Source organism: Triturus cristatus, chromosome 5_2 (assembly GCF_964204655.1).
Source record: "Triturus cristatus chromosome 5_2, aTriCri1.1, whole genome shotgun sequence".
In the NCBI taxonomy this organism is placed as follows: Eukaryota; Metazoa; Chordata; class Amphibia; order Caudata; family Salamandridae; genus Triturus; species Triturus cristatus.
In genome coordinates this window covers 56,613,945-56,633,087 of record NC_140588.1, presented here as the reverse complement: position 1 = coordinate 56,633,087, position 19,143 = coordinate 56,613,945, and the positions used below count along the sequence as shown (strand labels likewise).

Sequence of the window (19,143 nt, the reverse complement as noted above, 5' to 3'; positions counted from 1 at the left end):
CTCTATTTAAAGAGATACAGAACATTTTAAAGAATGCCCAAATTTGCATATTCCTATTGAAGTCATTACCTGGGCAACAGACAACAAAAGCGATTTTTGTAAAGTGAATTTTGAAATATCTTACTTTCCAAGGAACTCCCTCTTCTAAGCATTTTTATACTCACGGTGTGGGGCCAACTCCACTTTTAATACTTACATTTTTTTTTATCTTTTGATAGAATGGTAAAAGTTTCCTCTAGGGCTCTGCATGCTTTCTACAAACAGTATGAGAAGGACATTTGCACCAGTAGGGACACCTGGCTGCGCCAGGATATACGGAGGACCATTTTTATCAAGACCTATAGTAGATGTAGTTTATTACTTAGCTTTCCACGGTATCTATGAAGTTTATTGGGATTCAAGGAAAAGCACAAGTTACTTATCATAATAACTCTTGTATTACAAGTCTTTTAGACGCTTCAGCCATTCAATGATTCCTTCCTTGATATTCCATCTTGTGTACAATAAATCTCTGCTCACAGATGTAGAAAAGAAGCATCACATAGCTGTAATCAACTTGGTGAGGAGAGGGACAAGTTAGTGAGACAATTGACCTTCTTTCAAGTGTTAGAAAACCTCATATGTTCAGGTCCTAAAAACACAATAGAAGCTAACGGAAGCAACATGTTCTTCTCAGCGCAAAACGGTAATGTTGTGTTTGCAGCATCAATGAATGCAGCACAGTTTAGATAGGGGTGACATGGGAAAGGAGAAGAGGAACAGTCATGGTTTAACGTAAAAGCTGGGTACTTTACTAAAGACAGGTTATTGTCACAATCAATTCAATTAACTTTATTCCATCTTGTATAAAAGGATCATAAAAGTACAATAATTCAAGGCAAACAAGTTTTGTGACATAACACATTCGTATACAATTCAGTCGTTAGCCAAGAATATATATCATTTTAAAAACAATCACTGTTTAAAATATTGCAAGGCCTCTCCTTCTTCTCGATAATACAGCCCTCAGAAACCTTGTTAGTGCAACACATGTGAACAGCTGATGAAGAAATTTCAAATATAAAAATGCCGGTCTGCATTGCTTCAAATTAAAAGATTTAAAAACAGAGACAATAAAAGATCTCCTCAGATCAGTATATAGTTTACAAAAGAACAAAATGTGATCACAAGGACATAGCATTAAGTTATTTTACCAATTATTAACACTTGGAAATGTCGTCCGGTGATAATAAATATCTAATCTAAAACGCGTTAAAACAAATCTGTCTTGTGCATATAAAACATTATAAAGATGCGGTTGTATTGAGCAAGTGATTCAATCATTTGGTTATGTTGGACTGAAGGTTTAGTTAGTAAGTAAGTGCTTTCCTAGTAATGGTATTCATGGAATCTGGTTGTTCTAAAAATTCTGGGTGACTGAATTTACCATAAAATTCTTAATGTACTTTATCCAATGGACACAACAGTCCTTGACCAAAGAGTGAATAAATTCCATTTGGTCAGAGGTCCAAATCTTTTGCCAAAGAAGGACTGGCTGTATTCTTATCAGGTCGGTTAGATATTTAGTATCCAGTTCAGAGTGGCACACAAAATTTGACAGCTAGATGGGAGTGCCAAAAGATTTTTTTTAAAAACATTTTCAATCACCTGAAGTTGTTCCAGATTTGTATGACCCCACAACTCTGAACCATACATAGCGACAGTTCCACATTTTGCATTGTAAACCTTGAACATTTCTCTCGGCTGTTTACAACCTATTTTCCTTGCAAAATTACACAAGGCCACAATGGATCTGATAAATTGCAATTGTTTGGGACTTAATGGTGCTTTTCCAATTCCCCTCACAGTCCAGAAAAATACCCAAATAGGTAAATGTAAGAGTTAGAGGAATTACGTCTGGCCCTACATAGATATTGCGCATTTTGGAGGAGCTTCTTCCTACCTTCATGGCATAAGTTTTACTGATGTGAAGTCTCAGTCCCAGATGATTCATAACCGCTTAACCGCGGCGCAAATTCTGCCGCGGTGCGGCGGTTTAAACGAGTGGGCATGGCCACGTCGGCCAAAGGACGTGCGCAGCACTACCGAGGTAGTGCTCGCGACAACCGTTGGCCGATGCGTGCAGCGAAGGGGTTAAAGTGCACAAAATTGTCAAGAAGTTGCTGCAGGGCCAGTGGGGTACGCGCCATAAGAACTGCGTCGTCCGCGTAAAGAAGGACCGGGATTGGAAGCTGTTTAATTTGTGGCAAATCCAAACGTAAGTTGGCAAGGGTATTGCCTAGGTTATTGATGTATAGATTAAACAAAAATGGAGCAAGCATGAACCCTTGGCGAACTCCTTTTTCGATATTGAAACTACAGGTGCATTCGCCCTTAGCACTATAGCGAACCCTGGCACGGCTTGTGGAGTATAGGTGTCTCAGAAAGCTAATGATTGCTTGGTCAATTCCCGAAAAAGGTCATAACGGACCAGAGTTTATTGTGAATTACTGAATCAAAAGCATTCGCGAGATCAACAAAAATTTAAAACAAATTGCCTCATTTAATGCGGGCATATTTGCACATGATCAGGTTTAAGTTGATGGCTTGAACTGTGGTCCCTGAACCTTTTCGGAAGCCATATTGTTAGTCAGAAAATATGTTGTTAGAATCCCAGCAACTTTGGAGTCTACTTTAAAATTATATGGCCCACGACCTTAACCAGACAATCTAGCAAGGAGATGGGCCTGTAATTAGCAGGTGAATCACGGTCTCCTTTCATTATTTATTGGTACTATATGGGACTCTGAACATGAGGAAGGAACCCTATACTCTGACATGATTTAAAAACAATGGTCAAAACAGGGCCCCAAAGCTCCAAATGAGCTTTAAACAAATCGATGGGAACCCCGTCAAGTCCCAGGGCTTTACCCCCTTACTCTAGCTCAAGGCCAGGGTAACTTCTTCCAAAGAGAAATTGAGTTACCTACACCCCAAAATGCGGTAGGGTCATTACTGCAACTGGCCTAACAGTTTATCTCAAGCCTCAGTTTTTAGCTCCTTTTGCGATTTACTATTGCAAGCTTGTAAAGCCGTCTCTTACGCTGGACCTCCAAAGGATTCCTAGGTATACTCTTTAGCTCCAGTTTTAAGTTTTTATGTGTCTCTGAACACGCATGATCAAACCAGGGTTTCCTGTTTACTTTACTACCCTTGTGGTGTACCAATAGTCAATCAACTTAAGTTATTCAAACCAACGTTTCTGTAATCCATCCCCTCTATAAGATCAGAAAGAAATAGTCTAAGATTGGAAAAATGAGCCCTACCAAATCTAAGTCATGCTTTAAGAAGTGCAGGTGGATGCTTACTCAAGTGGCGCTGGAATACAAAAGAAAACATAGAAAATCGGATGGACTGATTTTCTATTCTTCGGTCAGTCATAACCTACAGAGCAGTACTTGGTTCACCTTGCCCTGTGCATATTATCAGTTTAACTAGGGTTTGAGCCATGACTGAATTAGTGTCCAACTGGCACTCGCTCACCTTTGGTAGTTTTCAACAGCTTGGGCAGAAACTCTTGCTCAAAATTTGAAATCCTTCAAAATAGCAGGTGTAGGATACATTTGGGCCTTTAAATATTGTGCATCTTCTGCTCAGGTTGTCAACTTTGATTGCTGTTCCACTTCTTACCTCACTCATGACATGTACATCTACAGGTGTAGGCATATCCCAGTCTTTAGAAAGGGGCATGGTTCTTTCACCTTACTACCAAACTTTACTTCTGCTCTAACTGGTATTTCACCAATTTGGCATCATTTTACTTAGTTGCTGGTATTACGGCATTGTGCATGTTACCATATGCATTACTGGGCCTTCTATGATTATCCCTCCTTTGAAGTAAACACCCTCCGAATCTGCAGCCCCTCTGTGTAGGTTGGTGCTTGTACCTGCCTATATGTCTAGCATCCCACAGCAATACCACTTATATACTAGTTACTCATTAGTGCTTCCAAGGGTTGTGCCTCTCTGGGGCCGTATTACGGAAATGCCCCGGGGATGCAACGAGCGTTTGTGCCTGCTTTGCGCACCCCGGGCTCTTTGGTATTACAGAAGGAGCCGCAGACACTTGTGAGGCCTATTCTGTAATACTGATAGCACTGATGCATATAAAATGCCAGCACTATTTTCAGAGGGTGTTCCTTCATTTCGTGGGGGTGTGGCACCATGCAAATGAGGGAATCGATTTGCCTCTGCACCTGTGCCTGGCGCAGAGGCAAAGAAGCTGTCAGGAGGCGCACTGACATTACACCACCCAAAAGGTGGGGGCACTGTCAGTGTGCCCCCTGATAGCAGCAACTCTGGAGGGAGCAAAAGGGATCCCATGGACTCCCCAGACATTCCCTTGTGGGTGAGTGCAGTCACTCTTTGCACCCTCCTGCACGGGGATCTATAATCCCCTTTAAAAGAGCTGACAAGTTTCCACCCGCTCTGAGAAACACAGAGCGACTTCAAAGCAGCCGCTCAGTTTTTCACAGGAATGCACTGACCCAAGGCATCGCAAGTTCACGGCTGCCCTGGGGGCAGAGCATTCATGCTAATACGGCACATTTTTATTGCTTGCGCTGGGTGCACGTTTAAAAAGGTGCACCAGCAAACAATGAAAATGCACTGTTTGTATATTATGGGCCCTGGTATCTGGGTGTTCCAAGGGCAGCAGGGGTATGTGAACATGCAAACAACCACACCAAAATAAAGTGGAATTATGTGGCAGGGGAGGACCAAATTATGCAGCAGGGTTCACTGAATTATGCAGCAAGAAACAGCAAAATATGCAGCGTTGTGAGTCACATTTTGTGATAGTATTTCTTAATTATTTTGCCATTTTTACACTTTTTAACACTGTCTGCTCATAGGGGTTCACCTCACTAGTAGCAGTTTAAAATCAAAACATTGCAATAAGCAACAGAAAGTTGACCAGTCAACCTTTGAGACAGGCCTTTCTCTGCGCTGCAACACGCTGCAGCATTTTTAGTACCATTTGATCTTTTTAAGCTAGAAAGTAATTTTCTTCTACATATCTGTACATTATGCAGCAGAGGATGGATGTGACAAATTCATAATCATGCAGACACTGCCACAACGGAAAAAAATCGCATAATTCCAGTGGCTATGGTTATAGTGAAAATCAAATATCATAGGCAGCAAGTCAAAAGGGTCCTTTCATCTTTCAGCTATAAAAATAAGGGACTACAATTTTAAGTGAAATGGAATTCGAATGGAAGCAGGAAAAGCCAGCAGTGATGTAGATGTTAATGTTCACCGCTCTAAACAAGGTTTGGAAAGTAAACTGTCTGTACCTTGTTTGTTATCCACTCTCGTCCATACTGATGTACGTTGCTGGCGGCTGAATTTAGAGCTTTCTGGATCACTTGAGCTTCAGGAAGCCAGCTTTGCAAAACATAGAAAATATTAACAAGCAACATAAAAACACAATTGTCAAACAGCTTCACAGGCACTGAATGCAACTGGAGAGAATACATGCAGACACCATCAACTCAATTCTGCTAACATTTCATTATCTAAAAAAAGTTGAACAATGGGTGTGTGTTCCCACTCTTTGCACCCCCGGGGCACTTTGGTATCACAGAAGGGGCCACAGACGCTTGTGCAGCTCCTTCTGTAATAAGGATTTCACTGGTGAACATGTAGTTCCATGAGCTATCATCAGAGGGCATTCCCTCATTTACAATGGGGACATGGCCTCATGCAAATGAGGGAATCACTTTGCCTCTGCGCCCGTGCCGTATTAACGATGCGGGAGTAGAGGCGAACATGCCCATCAGGAGGAGCACTGACAGTGTGTCGCATATAGGTGGCACACTCTTAGTGTTCTCCCCGCGGGCTGCACTATGGAGGTGGGAGTGGAAGTCCCATGGACACCACACATACGCTCCTGACATTTTTGAGTGAGAGGTGATAGGGCACATTACAAGTAAGGTGACAAGGGGGCGTGGCTTGACCCTGGCCAGGATGGCCGCCTTCCTCGGAACTCTGACGGAATGACAAACCGCAATCCTGCAAGACCTGCCAACTTCATGTCAACTTAACAAACAAGCATTTGCAATGCAATAGGTCTCGCATTTACGCGAGTATGAGGTATTAGCATTGTAAATGACAACGCCTTTTATTTATGTTTTGTTTTTTAAAACATAAATAAAAGGCTTTGTCATTTACAAAAATGAATAGCTAAACCTCGTGTAACTGCGAGACCTATTGCATTGCAAATGCTTGTCTTCTATTGGCCATAGCTTCCCACAGATCTCAATTGTGAGCCTTTAGCTGGCACAGTCTCGCTCAACTGACTTCGAATTAAGCCCAGGCAACATTTTAATTACGCTGGTGTAATTTGTCTAATTTCGCGCCATGCTGCTTATAAAGAATTCCCCAAACTATCCCATTATGCTACATTGTGTAAATCCACGCTATTGGCAGAAAATGTTTACCACGAGTGCTTTGGATCAATGCGACTAGGTCGAATGCAGGTCATATTGATCGTAGCACTCATGTTTTTTGTGCTTTTCTTGCATGAAATGTGTTTAGCATCCAAAAGTTAACCAAGGATGCATGTCTCCCTCAAATACAACGCTAAATATAGATCTGCATTCCACATAATTTCCGCCAAATTTCACGTATTTACATGAAATAAATTACATGCATTTTGCAATACCCCTTTGCTTGCCATTACATATAAGGGGCTTTAGCAAAGCCTACGTACTTTATACAGCCTTTTGAGCAGGGAAAACTGTTTGAGGTGGGAAAAGGTGCCCTTGAGCTTTAGGCCAGACTACCAGGTCCCAGCATTCATGGTCAGCAGAACTTGGCTCAAATACAGCATTTTGAACTCTTGCTCTGCAGAAAGAACAGGTTCAGAGTCAGAGATCCATGATGGGTCCTCGTTGTTCAGCAGGGCAAGGGCCTCTGCCTCACCGGCAGCCAAGGCGGGTTACAGTACAGTCTCATTGAATTAGAGCAAATGTTCTACAACATAAGAGAAACACTACATGATTTCGGTCACAATTTCAGACAGTGGTACCTCAGAGGGTAAAGTCAGTTCCAGAGTTTCTGCAGCTTTACGCCCCACTATGGTAAAGGAAGATGCTTCCTCTGTCAGGACATCAGAGAGGCAAGGGATGTTTAGATCTGAAGAGGTATCTAGGCATTTTCTGAGCGCTGATAAAATCAAAGTAAGAAGGACGGAGCAAATTGCTGGCCTCTCAATCACCATCCCCAAGCACCCATAACATTTATCAAACATGGTTGTGCCATCATAGTTGGAGACAAAAATAGCTCATCCACCCAGGGAAATGTCTGGGCCCTAACAAAAGATTGTTCTTCAAGGAAAAATCGGACCTTCTGTGGTGCAAGTGCAACCCGGATAATTTTAGATTACTTGGAGGGTGGCACTGGCAATATTTCCAAACGTTGTGCCAAGACTGGCTCCAGCAGCAAAGTCGTGGGTAGCCTGGGCACACTGAGAATGGCTTCGCATTCCGTAACTTGTTTTGAAGTGCTGAGGTTAGAATCTGTAGAGGTGTGGAATTTGAGGCATCAGGGTCTGTGCCATCAAGGCCGAAGGAGCGGCACCAGCATCGGGAAGAAATGCAGAGGGTACCAGAGCCATCAAAGATGACGAAAATAGCCTGACAGAGGCGCCTACATGCACGTGGTCAGCAGGAGTCAGAAATTTCTGGTGAATCTTCTAAAGCTTTAGAAACTGGTCCAAAAACAAGGAAGAGGCCGCTGTTGGGGAGCAGCAACATAACTCCCAACAGTACTGTGAATGGTACAGATTCTTCAAGCAAGATAATTTCTCCTTCCTAAGGGGCTCATTTGTGGGTTTGTTTGAGAGAATATCTTCTGTAAAGTATTTCCTTCACAGAAGATTTACCTATAGGAGAAGGGCTACTCCTTGGCATGCTTTCAGGGTCTGGGCCAAGAATAACTTGGCCTCCCAATTCCGGATGGTCTTCAAATGCATCAGAAGAGCTGGATCGCAGGCTGCTACTTCATTGTAGAATGACAATGTTCTGAGAATCTAACTCAGATATCCACTTCCAGCAGCATATGAATGCTGAAAATTGTATTAGGAGATATTTCACCTAGTTTTGTCTAAAGCCAAATGAGCACACTCGAGAACACATCGCTGAGAGACAGAAAAAACAAGATCTGACATTAGCACGTAGGTGTAAGACTATTATGCACTGGTGATATCATGTCTGGCAGGCAGTCTTTGCTTGAGTGGCATGGAGCCACCAGGCAGCACTGCAGAGCTACTGCTGGGGAAAAGGTTTATCGGAATAAGCCTGACCCTAGGTGGAATATTCTTAATGTAAGAAATGTGCAGGAAAATATATCTATCAGAAAGGTGAAGGCAAGGGACAAAAAAATAAGCATGATAAGGTGCTAATCTTGAACAAGGAAATTAAGAGTAAAAAGTATAACGACACAAGAAGAGGAAAGAAGAAAGTTGAAATAGAAGTCCGTGTTCACTTAATCAGGTCTTTATCTGTACAGGGAAGTGCTTTGATTAAGGGCCAGTGAGATACGAAAGTATAAACAAGGAACAAGGGGAAATATGACCTGTTGCAAAAACACAAAAGGAAGAACAGGGAAGTGCAAAATTGTTAGAGATGCAGCAACAAAACAATCCGAGTAAGAAAGAAGAGTATACAAATGCATGACAGAACAAGCATTTGCAATGCAATAGATCTAGCATTTATGAGAGTTTGAGCTGTTGGCATTGTAAATGACAATGCCTTTTATTTGTGTGCTGTTTTTAAAATAGATAAATAAAAGGCATTGCCATTTACAATGCCAATAGCTTACACTCTCGCAAATGCAAGACTTTTTGCATTAAAAATACGTGCTATAAATTTTTTTAAAAAAGCGTTGCAACGACAGGCAGAACAAAGCTATTTCAGAAAATTATGCTGGGAGGCTGTAATTAAAGCCTACAGAGCAAAAACACATGTAACAGGGGGAGTCGTCATGAGAGGTTACAAAATGAGACAAGGCGGTACTAAGGAGGGACTACTAAGCCTTTTGACCAATGAACAGCCACAGTTTACAGAGTACAATGAAACAAACCTATGAAAAATGTGGGCAAAGAGTGGGCGGAGCTTCAAGTCCCTACGTCAATACAGCATGTCTCGCAGAGCAGGGCATGCGCTGCCCAGGCTCGACCTAAAAAAGGGAAGAGGAAGAACTTTTCTGTAATCAAGTTAAACTTACTTTGCCCACTCAGGGTGTTTGGAAACGGTTTCGTTGATCAGGTTGCTTGTAATTTCAATGATGTGAACGCTTTCCTGGTGCACCTGTAATTAAAAAAATAAACAGCACCGACATAAGTAAAAGCATACTCTGCAGAGTTGTTAATGGGGAGGGGAGGGGGAGGTGTTTCGGGTGAGTCTTAAGGTGCAGAGAAAGGAAAAACCATTCAGAAGAGAACCTTTGATTGGGACACATTCTTTAACAAAGAAAAGGGAGAAGCAGACGTTGGTCACAATGATCTTAAATATTTTCAGAGAAAACTTAAGACATCAGGCTGTTTTATGATTTATGTGGACAGTTTTCTTTGCTTTACGTCTGTCTATGAACAAGGAGGCCGTTTTGTTGTAGAATAGTAAAGGAGTGGGTGCCTCGGATTCGTTTTTTCAGGTTTCTCTGCCTGCACCGTTGCAAGGGCAAAGAGGGGACGCAGATCCCTGCGGTGCGCTTATTAGCGCAGGACACCTACCGCAGCGTAGACCTCATTTTCCAGAATTTCTCTACCCAAACCTTTTCTGGAGGCCAGTGGTTGGGGTGGGACAAAGTCCCTCAGTTCTCTCATGGGTAAGAACGGGTTGCAGCTCCTCGCAGCACGCTTATTATCGTAGGACACTTCCTGCAGCACATGACGCGCATGGGCATATTCCCGGGCCAACACCGAGGCTGGGCTCCTTTTCTAGACTCTTGTCGCAAACTCTTGGGGGACAGCAGTGAAAATAAGTCCATCGAAGGATCTCAAGGTATGAAGTGCATTTCCCCTCCCCCTTATTTATATTTAATTATACATATGGCCTAGCAATAGAAAATGGGCAAGCGGAGGGGCAGCCAACCTAACGTGTGCCAAGAGAGGGAAAGGTGGTCTCTAAGTCCATCACCAAGTTCCTTTCGTCTGTTATGGGTGCTATTGACGCTGAAAGTGGCCAGGCTGAGGCCAGTTTGGATACTTCTTTGAGGATCTCTTAAGTACTAATGGCCCGCACTCCAGAGGCCGTGGCAACTACTCTCTAACCCAGGCTGCTCCCCCACCCATGTTTTACCAAATGAACTAACAGTGATCACAACTGACCTATCCCATATGGGGTCTAATCAGAAATCACCCAGCTAAATGCATGCGTTATCTATGATCCACCAACGCTGGCAGAGTTAGAGATTATAGTTCTATCGGAGAGCCCACCACCCAAGAGAATTAGGAAAATATTGGTTAATGTAGTTAACGTGGAGCAAACAATATACCTCACTGTTTAACCCTACAATATCAACCAAGCAAATCACTCAAGCCAAGAAGCCCGCTAGCAAAGTGGGGAGGAAGCCAGCCAAGGATGTCACAAAAGAGAAATAGACCTTAAAGACTTCTGTGGCAAATGTCTAGAGAGACTAGAATGACTTGACAGCCAAATAAAAGAGATCCGTAATATCAGCTCTTTGGTAATGACGAAATTGAATAATTTAGATGGAAAGCTAGACACTGTTCACCTAGCCCAAGGAAGAGCAACCGAAGCAATGAGTCACGCCCAGAATCTGAAAAACACTGATCAGCTAAGTGCCCAGTTGCAAAATGCGCATTCACATAAGGTAACCAACCTTGGAAGTATGCAATTGGAAGCCGGCTGGGTCTATAAGCTTCTGTGTGACAATCTGATGGTACTTAGACCATCTCCTCAGAGGGAGGCTATGATCTTTAAGAAGGGCGGGAGGCAAAAGAGGATGCCTATGGTAACGGAATCGTCTCAAATGAGCATCACAATAGCCCAAATGAGAAATCTGATGTTCGCCCTCATATTCCTCCAGAATGTACTCCTTATCCAATCATACTTGAGAATGTTCCAAAGATAGACTCCTTGTGCATAGAAAACCACCTGTCCTTATTGAGCAAAGTGACTCACTGGTTGGGGAAACACTTAAGCTGGACCTGGGACTTGTCAAAGAAGATCATTTCTGTAAGAAGAGTCTACGAGGGCTGGGCCTACGAATATTACTGCAGTATAATTAATTTCAAGTGGCCAAACCTAGTGTAAGCCATGTTACATTGCCTATACCCATCAATCTCTCAGCAAGGAGGTATTCAATCTCAACCCATGGGCTTTTCTTACAGCCCAAGGACAAAACATCCTCGATCTACTACTGGAATGACACAAAACACCAACCCGATAAGAGACATTGTTGCATATCTATCTCTCAGGGGTAGCGTGCCAGTTTCTAATAGATTTGAGGCGTTTTCTCTAGAACAGCTGGGCTTACCACTACAAATCTTTGGCACCCCGGCGATGGACATGAACTCAATTCCTCTCCTAAGACTAAGATGTCTGTGACTAATAATAATGATGTGCTCTTTAAGACCTGGAACCTAATCTCTTGGAATGTGGTGGTCCTACGGGCCAAATTAAGTAATCCCGATTGGGCACAGCTATTAGGACAGCATGAATCTATTTGTTGCCAAGAGACATGGATACAAGACACCCTGTATATTAATTTAGCGTCCTAAGCACCCCACCAACCTCAGGAAGAGCAAAGGGTGATTTGGCAACTTTCATTTTGGTTATTCTTGTAGGCATGACTGTCCATAAAATATATAGTAGGCCTTATTGCCAAATGCTATTATTGAAACTGCAGAAACCATTTGATTTGATATTAACTTCCACCATAATGTTTTTGTCAGAACCATAACTAGGGTCCTGAATGATGTGGAGGCCCATTTATGTAAGATTGAAAATAATCACAACAGGGAATTTTTAATAATATGGGTTGAGGATTTTAATATCTGCAGTGACCCTAAAATCATGATGGCCTGTGGCCTCCGGGAGAAAGACTACTTACCTGTCTCATTTTAAGCATACCCCATATGGAGACACTTTAAGTAGAGCAGTTGCCTCAAGAAATATGATATTTGTTCAAGATTCTAATTGCTCTACTTCTAGTGTAGTAACAACGTTCATTGGGTCAGGCTAATGTTCCATAGTTTACTATATATTAATCCCAAAAGATCTGACCTCAGTTTTCCACAAGCATGAGGTACTTATACACTGCTACGTGATCATAATCCGTTCACCTTGGACTTTTTTTTTTTTTTTAAATCTTTATTCGGTGATTAAAAAACACCATAAAAGCACATATATATACATGGATAAAAAGTCATTAAACATTAATCAAGATCCTTATACAAAGTTAGTGCAAATAGAGATACCGACATACAGGATCATAAAAAAGGAAAATCCAAAGTCTTTCATTCCTCTCCCCTAGTCATCTTTAATCGGACCGCAACCTTAATAAAATTCATAATACAGCACAATGTTAGTGGATCAGAGGCTTTTTGCAAAAAGACTAATGCGTCCCTGGCACATTCCTGTTGGGCTTTTTTTAAAATATTTACAAGAAATCTGCGCCTGGGCATAGAGAAATAGGGACAGAGCAAAACAAAATGAAGTGAATCCTGCGGAGACCTGTTGTCGCAGCCGCAGGGTCCCTTCTGCTCATTTGACGTGGTGAAACCTGCTGGTGAGGCCAACATAAAAGGAAGTAAATTCAGTCTAAAACGGCACATAAGAAATCTATCTTGTGCATTATGCACAAGATACAGATAAGGCTCCATACCCTCCACACTCTTTACCAGATTATGAGCCCTCACAGTCTTTTTAACACCTTCAGCCTCAGCTCTACATTGGGTTTTCCGCTCTAGGAAAATTTCCCCTACTTGTTTCTTGTGCTGGGCTGAAATTGATGTGGGGTTCGTGAAGAGGTTTCCAAAGCCTAAATCTTCAAGGGTGTTTCTTACATATTTAAGCCAGGGGATGCGCATACAATGGGTCCTATCCAAGCAGTCCAATAAAATTTCTCTGCTTAGATGCGCATCTGGATTAACCCATATTTTTAGCCAGGCCACAATTGGCCTAAGTTTTAACAGGTCATCCAAGTATGGTCTCCCTAGCTCCCTATGAGCTATGATTCCAGCGGTACTTGGTGGTGCCCTCAGGATAGATTTCAGATATTTGTTTTCTTCCTGTTGAAATCTAGTGGTGTTCACAAAGCCCCATACTTCTGCCCCATAGATTACTTTGGAGCATGATACGGAGCCATACAAGTTCATCACCTGTTCCGGGCTCCATCTACCTAGCCTCCTGCCATATCCAGCTATAGCCCCATTAGAGGCAATCATTTTGCTACAACGTTCCACCACTAAAGAGTTAAACTGCAAAGCACCATCAAAGGTTACTCCAAGATAAGAGAACGTTTTGACCTCCTCTAAAGTATGGGTGCCTATTGTATAAGTAAATTTAGAGGAAGGTTTTTTGCCGGCCAGGAGTACATATGATTTGCCCAGGTTGACAGATAGATCCAGTGTACTCATGAACCTAACAAACCCGTCTATCAGGATTTGTAAGCTTCGAGGTGTGCGTGCAAGCAGAACCGCGACATCTGCGTAAAGCAGAACAGGAATATGCCGCGCCCCGACCCTTGGGGAATCTGCCTTTAACCCCAAGAGAAACTGCTCCAGGTTATTAATATAAATGGAGAACAAAAAAGGGGCAAGAATGCAACCTTGTCTGACTCCACTCTTACAGGGAAAAGAGTCAGACAATCCTCCCTCCCTATTAAATCGAACCTTGGCCGTGGTGTCGCTGTGTAATTCCCTTAATATGGTAATTAAACCACTCTCAATCCCCATGCTTAACATCATATCCCACAGCTTTCCTCTATTGACGTGATCGAATGCTGCTGCCAGATCCATGAATCCCATATAAATGGGTTCATCACTGGCCAGAGTATATTTGGCAGTCAGCATGTAAAGGTTCAGGCATTGGTCACTGGTGGACCTCCCTGTCCTAAACCCGTATTGAGTGTCCGAGAAGATGTTATTCTCTTCGGACCACTCGGACAGTCTGTTGAGGATTGCCCTACCCAAAAGTTTAGCCGATACGTCAATCAGGGAAATGGGCCTGTAGCACTTGGGGTCATCCCTATTGCCCTTTTTGAAGATTGGCACGATGATCGCTTTAGACCAGGATAGTGGCAGGCCGCAAATGGTCGCAGTATTTATGACCCTGGTCATCAGCGGGGCCCATAGTTCTATATTACTAAGAAATAGGTCAGGGGGAATTCCATCCGGCCCCGGGGCTTTATTTTTAGTCAGACCCTCCATCCCTGCAGTAATCTCCTTAAGAGTGAATACTACCGAGGGAACCTGACTTGTGGTTACGGGTGACTCTACATGGATACCGGGCTCATGGTTATATAGACCCCTAAAGTGTGTGACCCACTGCTCCGGGAGGATGTTAACCCCTATCTCTGGGGAAACATTTTCTTGAAAGGTCGGTTTATTAATGATTCTCCAAAATCCCGCTAGATCCCTTCTTTCGCCTGCCTCTCTTAAGTCTGCCCAAGCTTCTGCCTGCAGGGCAAGTTTCCTCCTTTTGGTCTCTTTTTTATATTTTTCTCTGCACCCCTTGATTTTTTTAGGGTCCCTTGGTTTTAGCTTAAGGGAGCATTTCAACTCCCTCAGTGCCTTAGAGCAGTCTTTATCAAACCACCGGGGATTTACCAGATTACATGTGGGCGCACTGGTCCTAAGTAGGCCATCAACCAGGTTAGCAATCTGGTCAAATGCTTCCAGTACCCTTGGTCACTGGACTTCTAGGTCTAGACAGTCGTTAATGGCTAGTCGGCCCTTGTCGCCCAAAGTTTTATAAAACTTTACCCCATCTATTTTGGACCGTTTCAGTCTCCTACCTTGATCTGTGACCCTCTCCTCAATTGAGCGGTGGACTCTAGTTCCAGCACCCACCCTATACGAGAGCATCAAAACAAGGGGATTGTGGTCACTAAAACTGCTCCAATCTATCCCTACACTGATTATTTTGTTTATCAGGGATCTCGAGGCCAAAATATAATCTATAATAGATGAGCAACCCCTGCCCTTGAAAGTTGGTGGGAGTGAACCATCCGACTGTGGGTCTATCATATTAATGGTATGCTCTAGGTCGTACTTAAGCCGAAGCAACCTAAGAGCCAACCCAGTAGACGTATGAGAAAAATGCGGACCCTTTTTCATTGGACATTGTGACCAGTCTGTGTTTACCTTGACCAGTGCCGGACAGAGGTGGCAATTAAAGTCTCCCACTAAAAGCAGCCCGTGCGGCGGCCCCTTATTTTGGAATGTTGTTTCTTGTCCCAGCCTATGGTCTAGTTCAGCTAGTAGCGGGATATGGTTGTTTACTATCTCAGTGTTATAGATGTTAAGAACAGAAAATCTTAACCCCTTTCCGAGGAACCGAACTACCTGAATCCCATGTGAGTTCCAATCTGGGGAGGACCAGGAGCCTGGGAGGTCTAAATCTACGTAGATGGACAAACCGCCCATTGCTCTCCCTGATCTGGATTTTCGGGCGGGGACAATAAAACACTTGTACCCCTGTAGATGGTAATTATTCACCAAGGCCCATGTCTCCTGTACACATATAACTTGAAATTTTCTAATAAAATCAACCCATTCCTTGTTATTAAATTTGCCCGCTATGCCTGCTACATTCCAGGAGATGAATCTCACTCCCTCTCCCCTCCGTCTTGAACCCCCCTGGGGCCTTGATGGTATCTCCTGTAATGACCCTTGCGTAGCCAGCCCATGTCCCCCTCCTATACCTTCTATGGCTGTAGCGTTAGGTTCAGCAAACATGGAAATCCCCACACCACTCGGTAGAGTTTGCTGAGCCTGAGAGTTTTGCTCCTCCACCACCTCTACCAAAACGCCCTTATCCATGTGACCCTGGGGGACATTATCTGTTTGTCAATCCACCCCCTCTAGACCGTTCAGGCAAGTAAACCGGTTATAGGTGTGCAAGGGTGGTTCTGGTCGGCCAAATAATGGCCTAGGGTTGAAGGCCCAGTGTCTCCCCCTCCCGCCAACCCTCTCCCAGTTGTCATGAATTTGGGGCGGCTGCAATGGGACTGGAATAATGGGGAAAAAGAAAGATACACGAAGGGTTTGGATAGTGGATTCTCTGGATCTATTCTTCCCTTGGCATATGTAGGACACCGTTCCTGTGTCCCTAAAACTCACCAATATGCAGTCCCCTATAATAGATTTGTATGTTCTCCCCACCCATGGCACCCTTCTTACCATTATGATTTCGTTATTAAGGTGTGTCGGGAGGGGTCTATTTATGTTTAACCACTTAATTACCCTACTTTTCAGGGCACAAAAATCCTCAGTTTCACCTTCTTCGAGTGAGGGGACACCCGCCATGACTACAGTGAGATCATTAGTCTCTGGGGGTAGGTTAGGTCTGCGTGGTCTCAAGGGAAGCTTCATTAGGGGAGTCGGTGTGGTACTATCTACCGGCTGTGCCGGATGAACAGGGCCTGAAGGAGGAGTAGGCATGTTAGAGTTAAGGGGCTTAGTTTGATGCAGGCTTGGGCCTTAGGGGTTTTTGCGGGGCCGCCGCATTTGCGGCTTGTAGAGGGACTAAGTTTGCTGCACTATTTACAGGCTGTTGAGGGGCTATTGTGGCGGGGGTAGATTCTAGATGCCTTCCCTGATGACCAGCCGGGATTTTCAGACTACCTAGTGTGGCCTCCAGAATAGTTAGTCTGATCTCAATCTTTTTTATACTCTCGCTAATCGGTAGTAATAGAGACCTTAGCAAGAATTCCAGGTTTCCAAGCGGGACAACAGAGAGGGGGACATTAGCGGTACTAGTTCCTATGTCTTTTATCAGGGCGGGAGCTAGATCCTCCCGGGCAATAGGTTTGGGGTGTGATTCAGCCGGTAATTTCGCTGCTAATACGGGGGGTTTTGAAGACTTCCCAAAGTCCGAGTGAGAGATCTTGGATTTACTCCTTCCCTGGGCTCCCTTCGATTTCCTCCTACGTTTATTAGGAGGGGGCCCCGGTGCTCCTTGTGTAGTAACTGGCTTGGGTTTAGCTTTCCTAGCCTTAGAGGCTGGGGGGGGGGTTGGGAGACTAAATCAATGGTCACCCTTGTAGGGCTTGGACTGGTAGCTGGGACTATACTCATGGCTGCAACTGGTGGAGTGTTTATACAATCCCTCAGCAGGAGTGGGACATCATCTATTAGGGACAACTCCTCCCTGGGCGTAGTGGGTTGTTCTCCAAGGGGGGTGTTTTTCAAGTTATCTATTGAGCGTTTCCGTTCTGCCCTTAACCGGGACAGGTTGCACTCTTTGTCCCCCTCCCCCACCGCCCGGGAGAAATAATTCTCTAGGGTCCTATTTTTAAATCCTCCCGGCTTCAATGGGGTACTCTCCCTTGTCGGGGACGGCATAATGTGAGTGATGGATTATAATCGGCAAGGGGCTGTGACAGAAAATAGGACCAGGGGTCGAATGGACGATGCAAGAGAGTAGGCCCAGCCCGGCCTACTCCGGCCTCTGACGGCCACAGACGGTCCCGCCCTTGTCCCGGGCTTCTCCCGGGACGCTCCCGCGTGCGCTCCCGCGCAGCGGGAATAACAGATTGAAAAAATAGAGTCTCTCGTTAGTGGGGGCGGGGCAGGCAGGGAGAGCGGCCCAGATGATTGTAATTAGGGCTGGCGGGGACTCCTGGGAGATGTAGTCCCGGTCCCGCAGCTCGCAGCCCTGCCCACGCGCACTCACACCCACTGCAGGCTCTGCTTTGGCAAGGAAACAACTCCAGGGGTCCAAAGGTCCAGGACAGCACACCCCTCGAAGCGGGACCCGCGAAGCGGGTTCCGCGAGGCGCTGCAAGGAAAGCAGCAGTCAGGGCAGCAGTTCTCCACACGCACCAACAGGTCAGCCAGGCATCACCTTGGACTTAAAAATGGACCTTAGTACTGAATGCTCCAACATTCCCCCAAAAGAGGATCGAAAATGGAAAAGAACAAGGGCCTAAGGATTACATGGAATAAGATTGATAAGGAACTCTTTATGAGGGATCTGGTGATGAACATTCAGACCCAAATTGCCACTGTTTACAGCATGAAAGTCTTCCTGTAGATATCATCCAGGCATATTCTGCTTTGAGTGTGTATATTGTTGTGAAATTGACTAAACACACGTCTACAGCCAGCATTAGCCCTAGCTGGTTCAATCATGCTTGAACCCAAGTCCACAAACCCTTAAACTGGCTATCAAAAACCAATCCTGGTATAAGCTAGAAGTAGCCCAGGTTAAAAGAGTTTATAAAAAAAGCTATTGAAGCCAGTTAGTTGAAATACGGGATACAGCATGGGAAGATCTTAAGGCAGCAAGTAGGATGAAGGACTCTTGTGCCTTCAGGAAGGTTACGAATTGCCACCTCCTTTCAGGCTATGATAGTCCTATTATTGACGTTGCCATTGCTGCGGAAGCATGGGTAGAGCATTTTTCAAAAAGATTTGAGCCTGGTTATTTAACAGACCTCATGGTGATAAAGGAACAGGGCCAATAGGACCCGGAGCCGGCTATTGCTTTGAGCAAGTCAATCGAAGTGTCAGACAACATATTAGCTAGCAAACGTTCTCTTACAAACAAAGTCCCAGGTCAAGACATAATCCCTTCAGACATGTTTAAAACACTACCCCAGTTTTGGGGCCCAATAATCACTAATGTCATAAGATCAGCAATAGCAGGACCCTTGGTCCAGACCTGGCAGAAAGCAATCATTGAACCAATATTTAAAAAGGGAATAATATATCAGTTATGTTGACCGGAGATAGGGATTTTTGTCTCTTAATAACTTTACACCTATTTGACGATTGTCGGCGAAACTTTGCAAACCTACTGCCCCTACCACATAGCACAAAAACCGTCAGTAGGATTTTTACAAAATCTGGAAGGATTATATAATACGGTGCCGTGATGATTCTTTGAGGTAAGTATTTTAAACATT

At 44.1% G+C, this 19,143-nt stretch overlaps 1 protein-coding gene across 1 annotated transcript in view; it reads right to left on the bottom strand.

Moving 5' to 3' along the window:
- TMEM245 (transmembrane protein 245) overlaps positions 1-19,143 on the bottom strand; it is a 648,028-nt gene that overhangs the window by 326,915 nt on the left and 301,970 nt on the right. Inside the window, exons 8-9 of the mRNA XM_085606845.1 lie at positions 9,271-9,353; positions 5,337-5,427 (exon numbers count right to left, since the gene is read on the bottom strand). Of these exons, the coding sequence (XP_085462971.1) occupies positions 5,337-5,427; positions 9,271-9,353 (174 nt within the window). The remainder of the gene's footprint in view (positions 1-5,336; positions 5,428-9,270; positions 9,354-19,143) is intronic.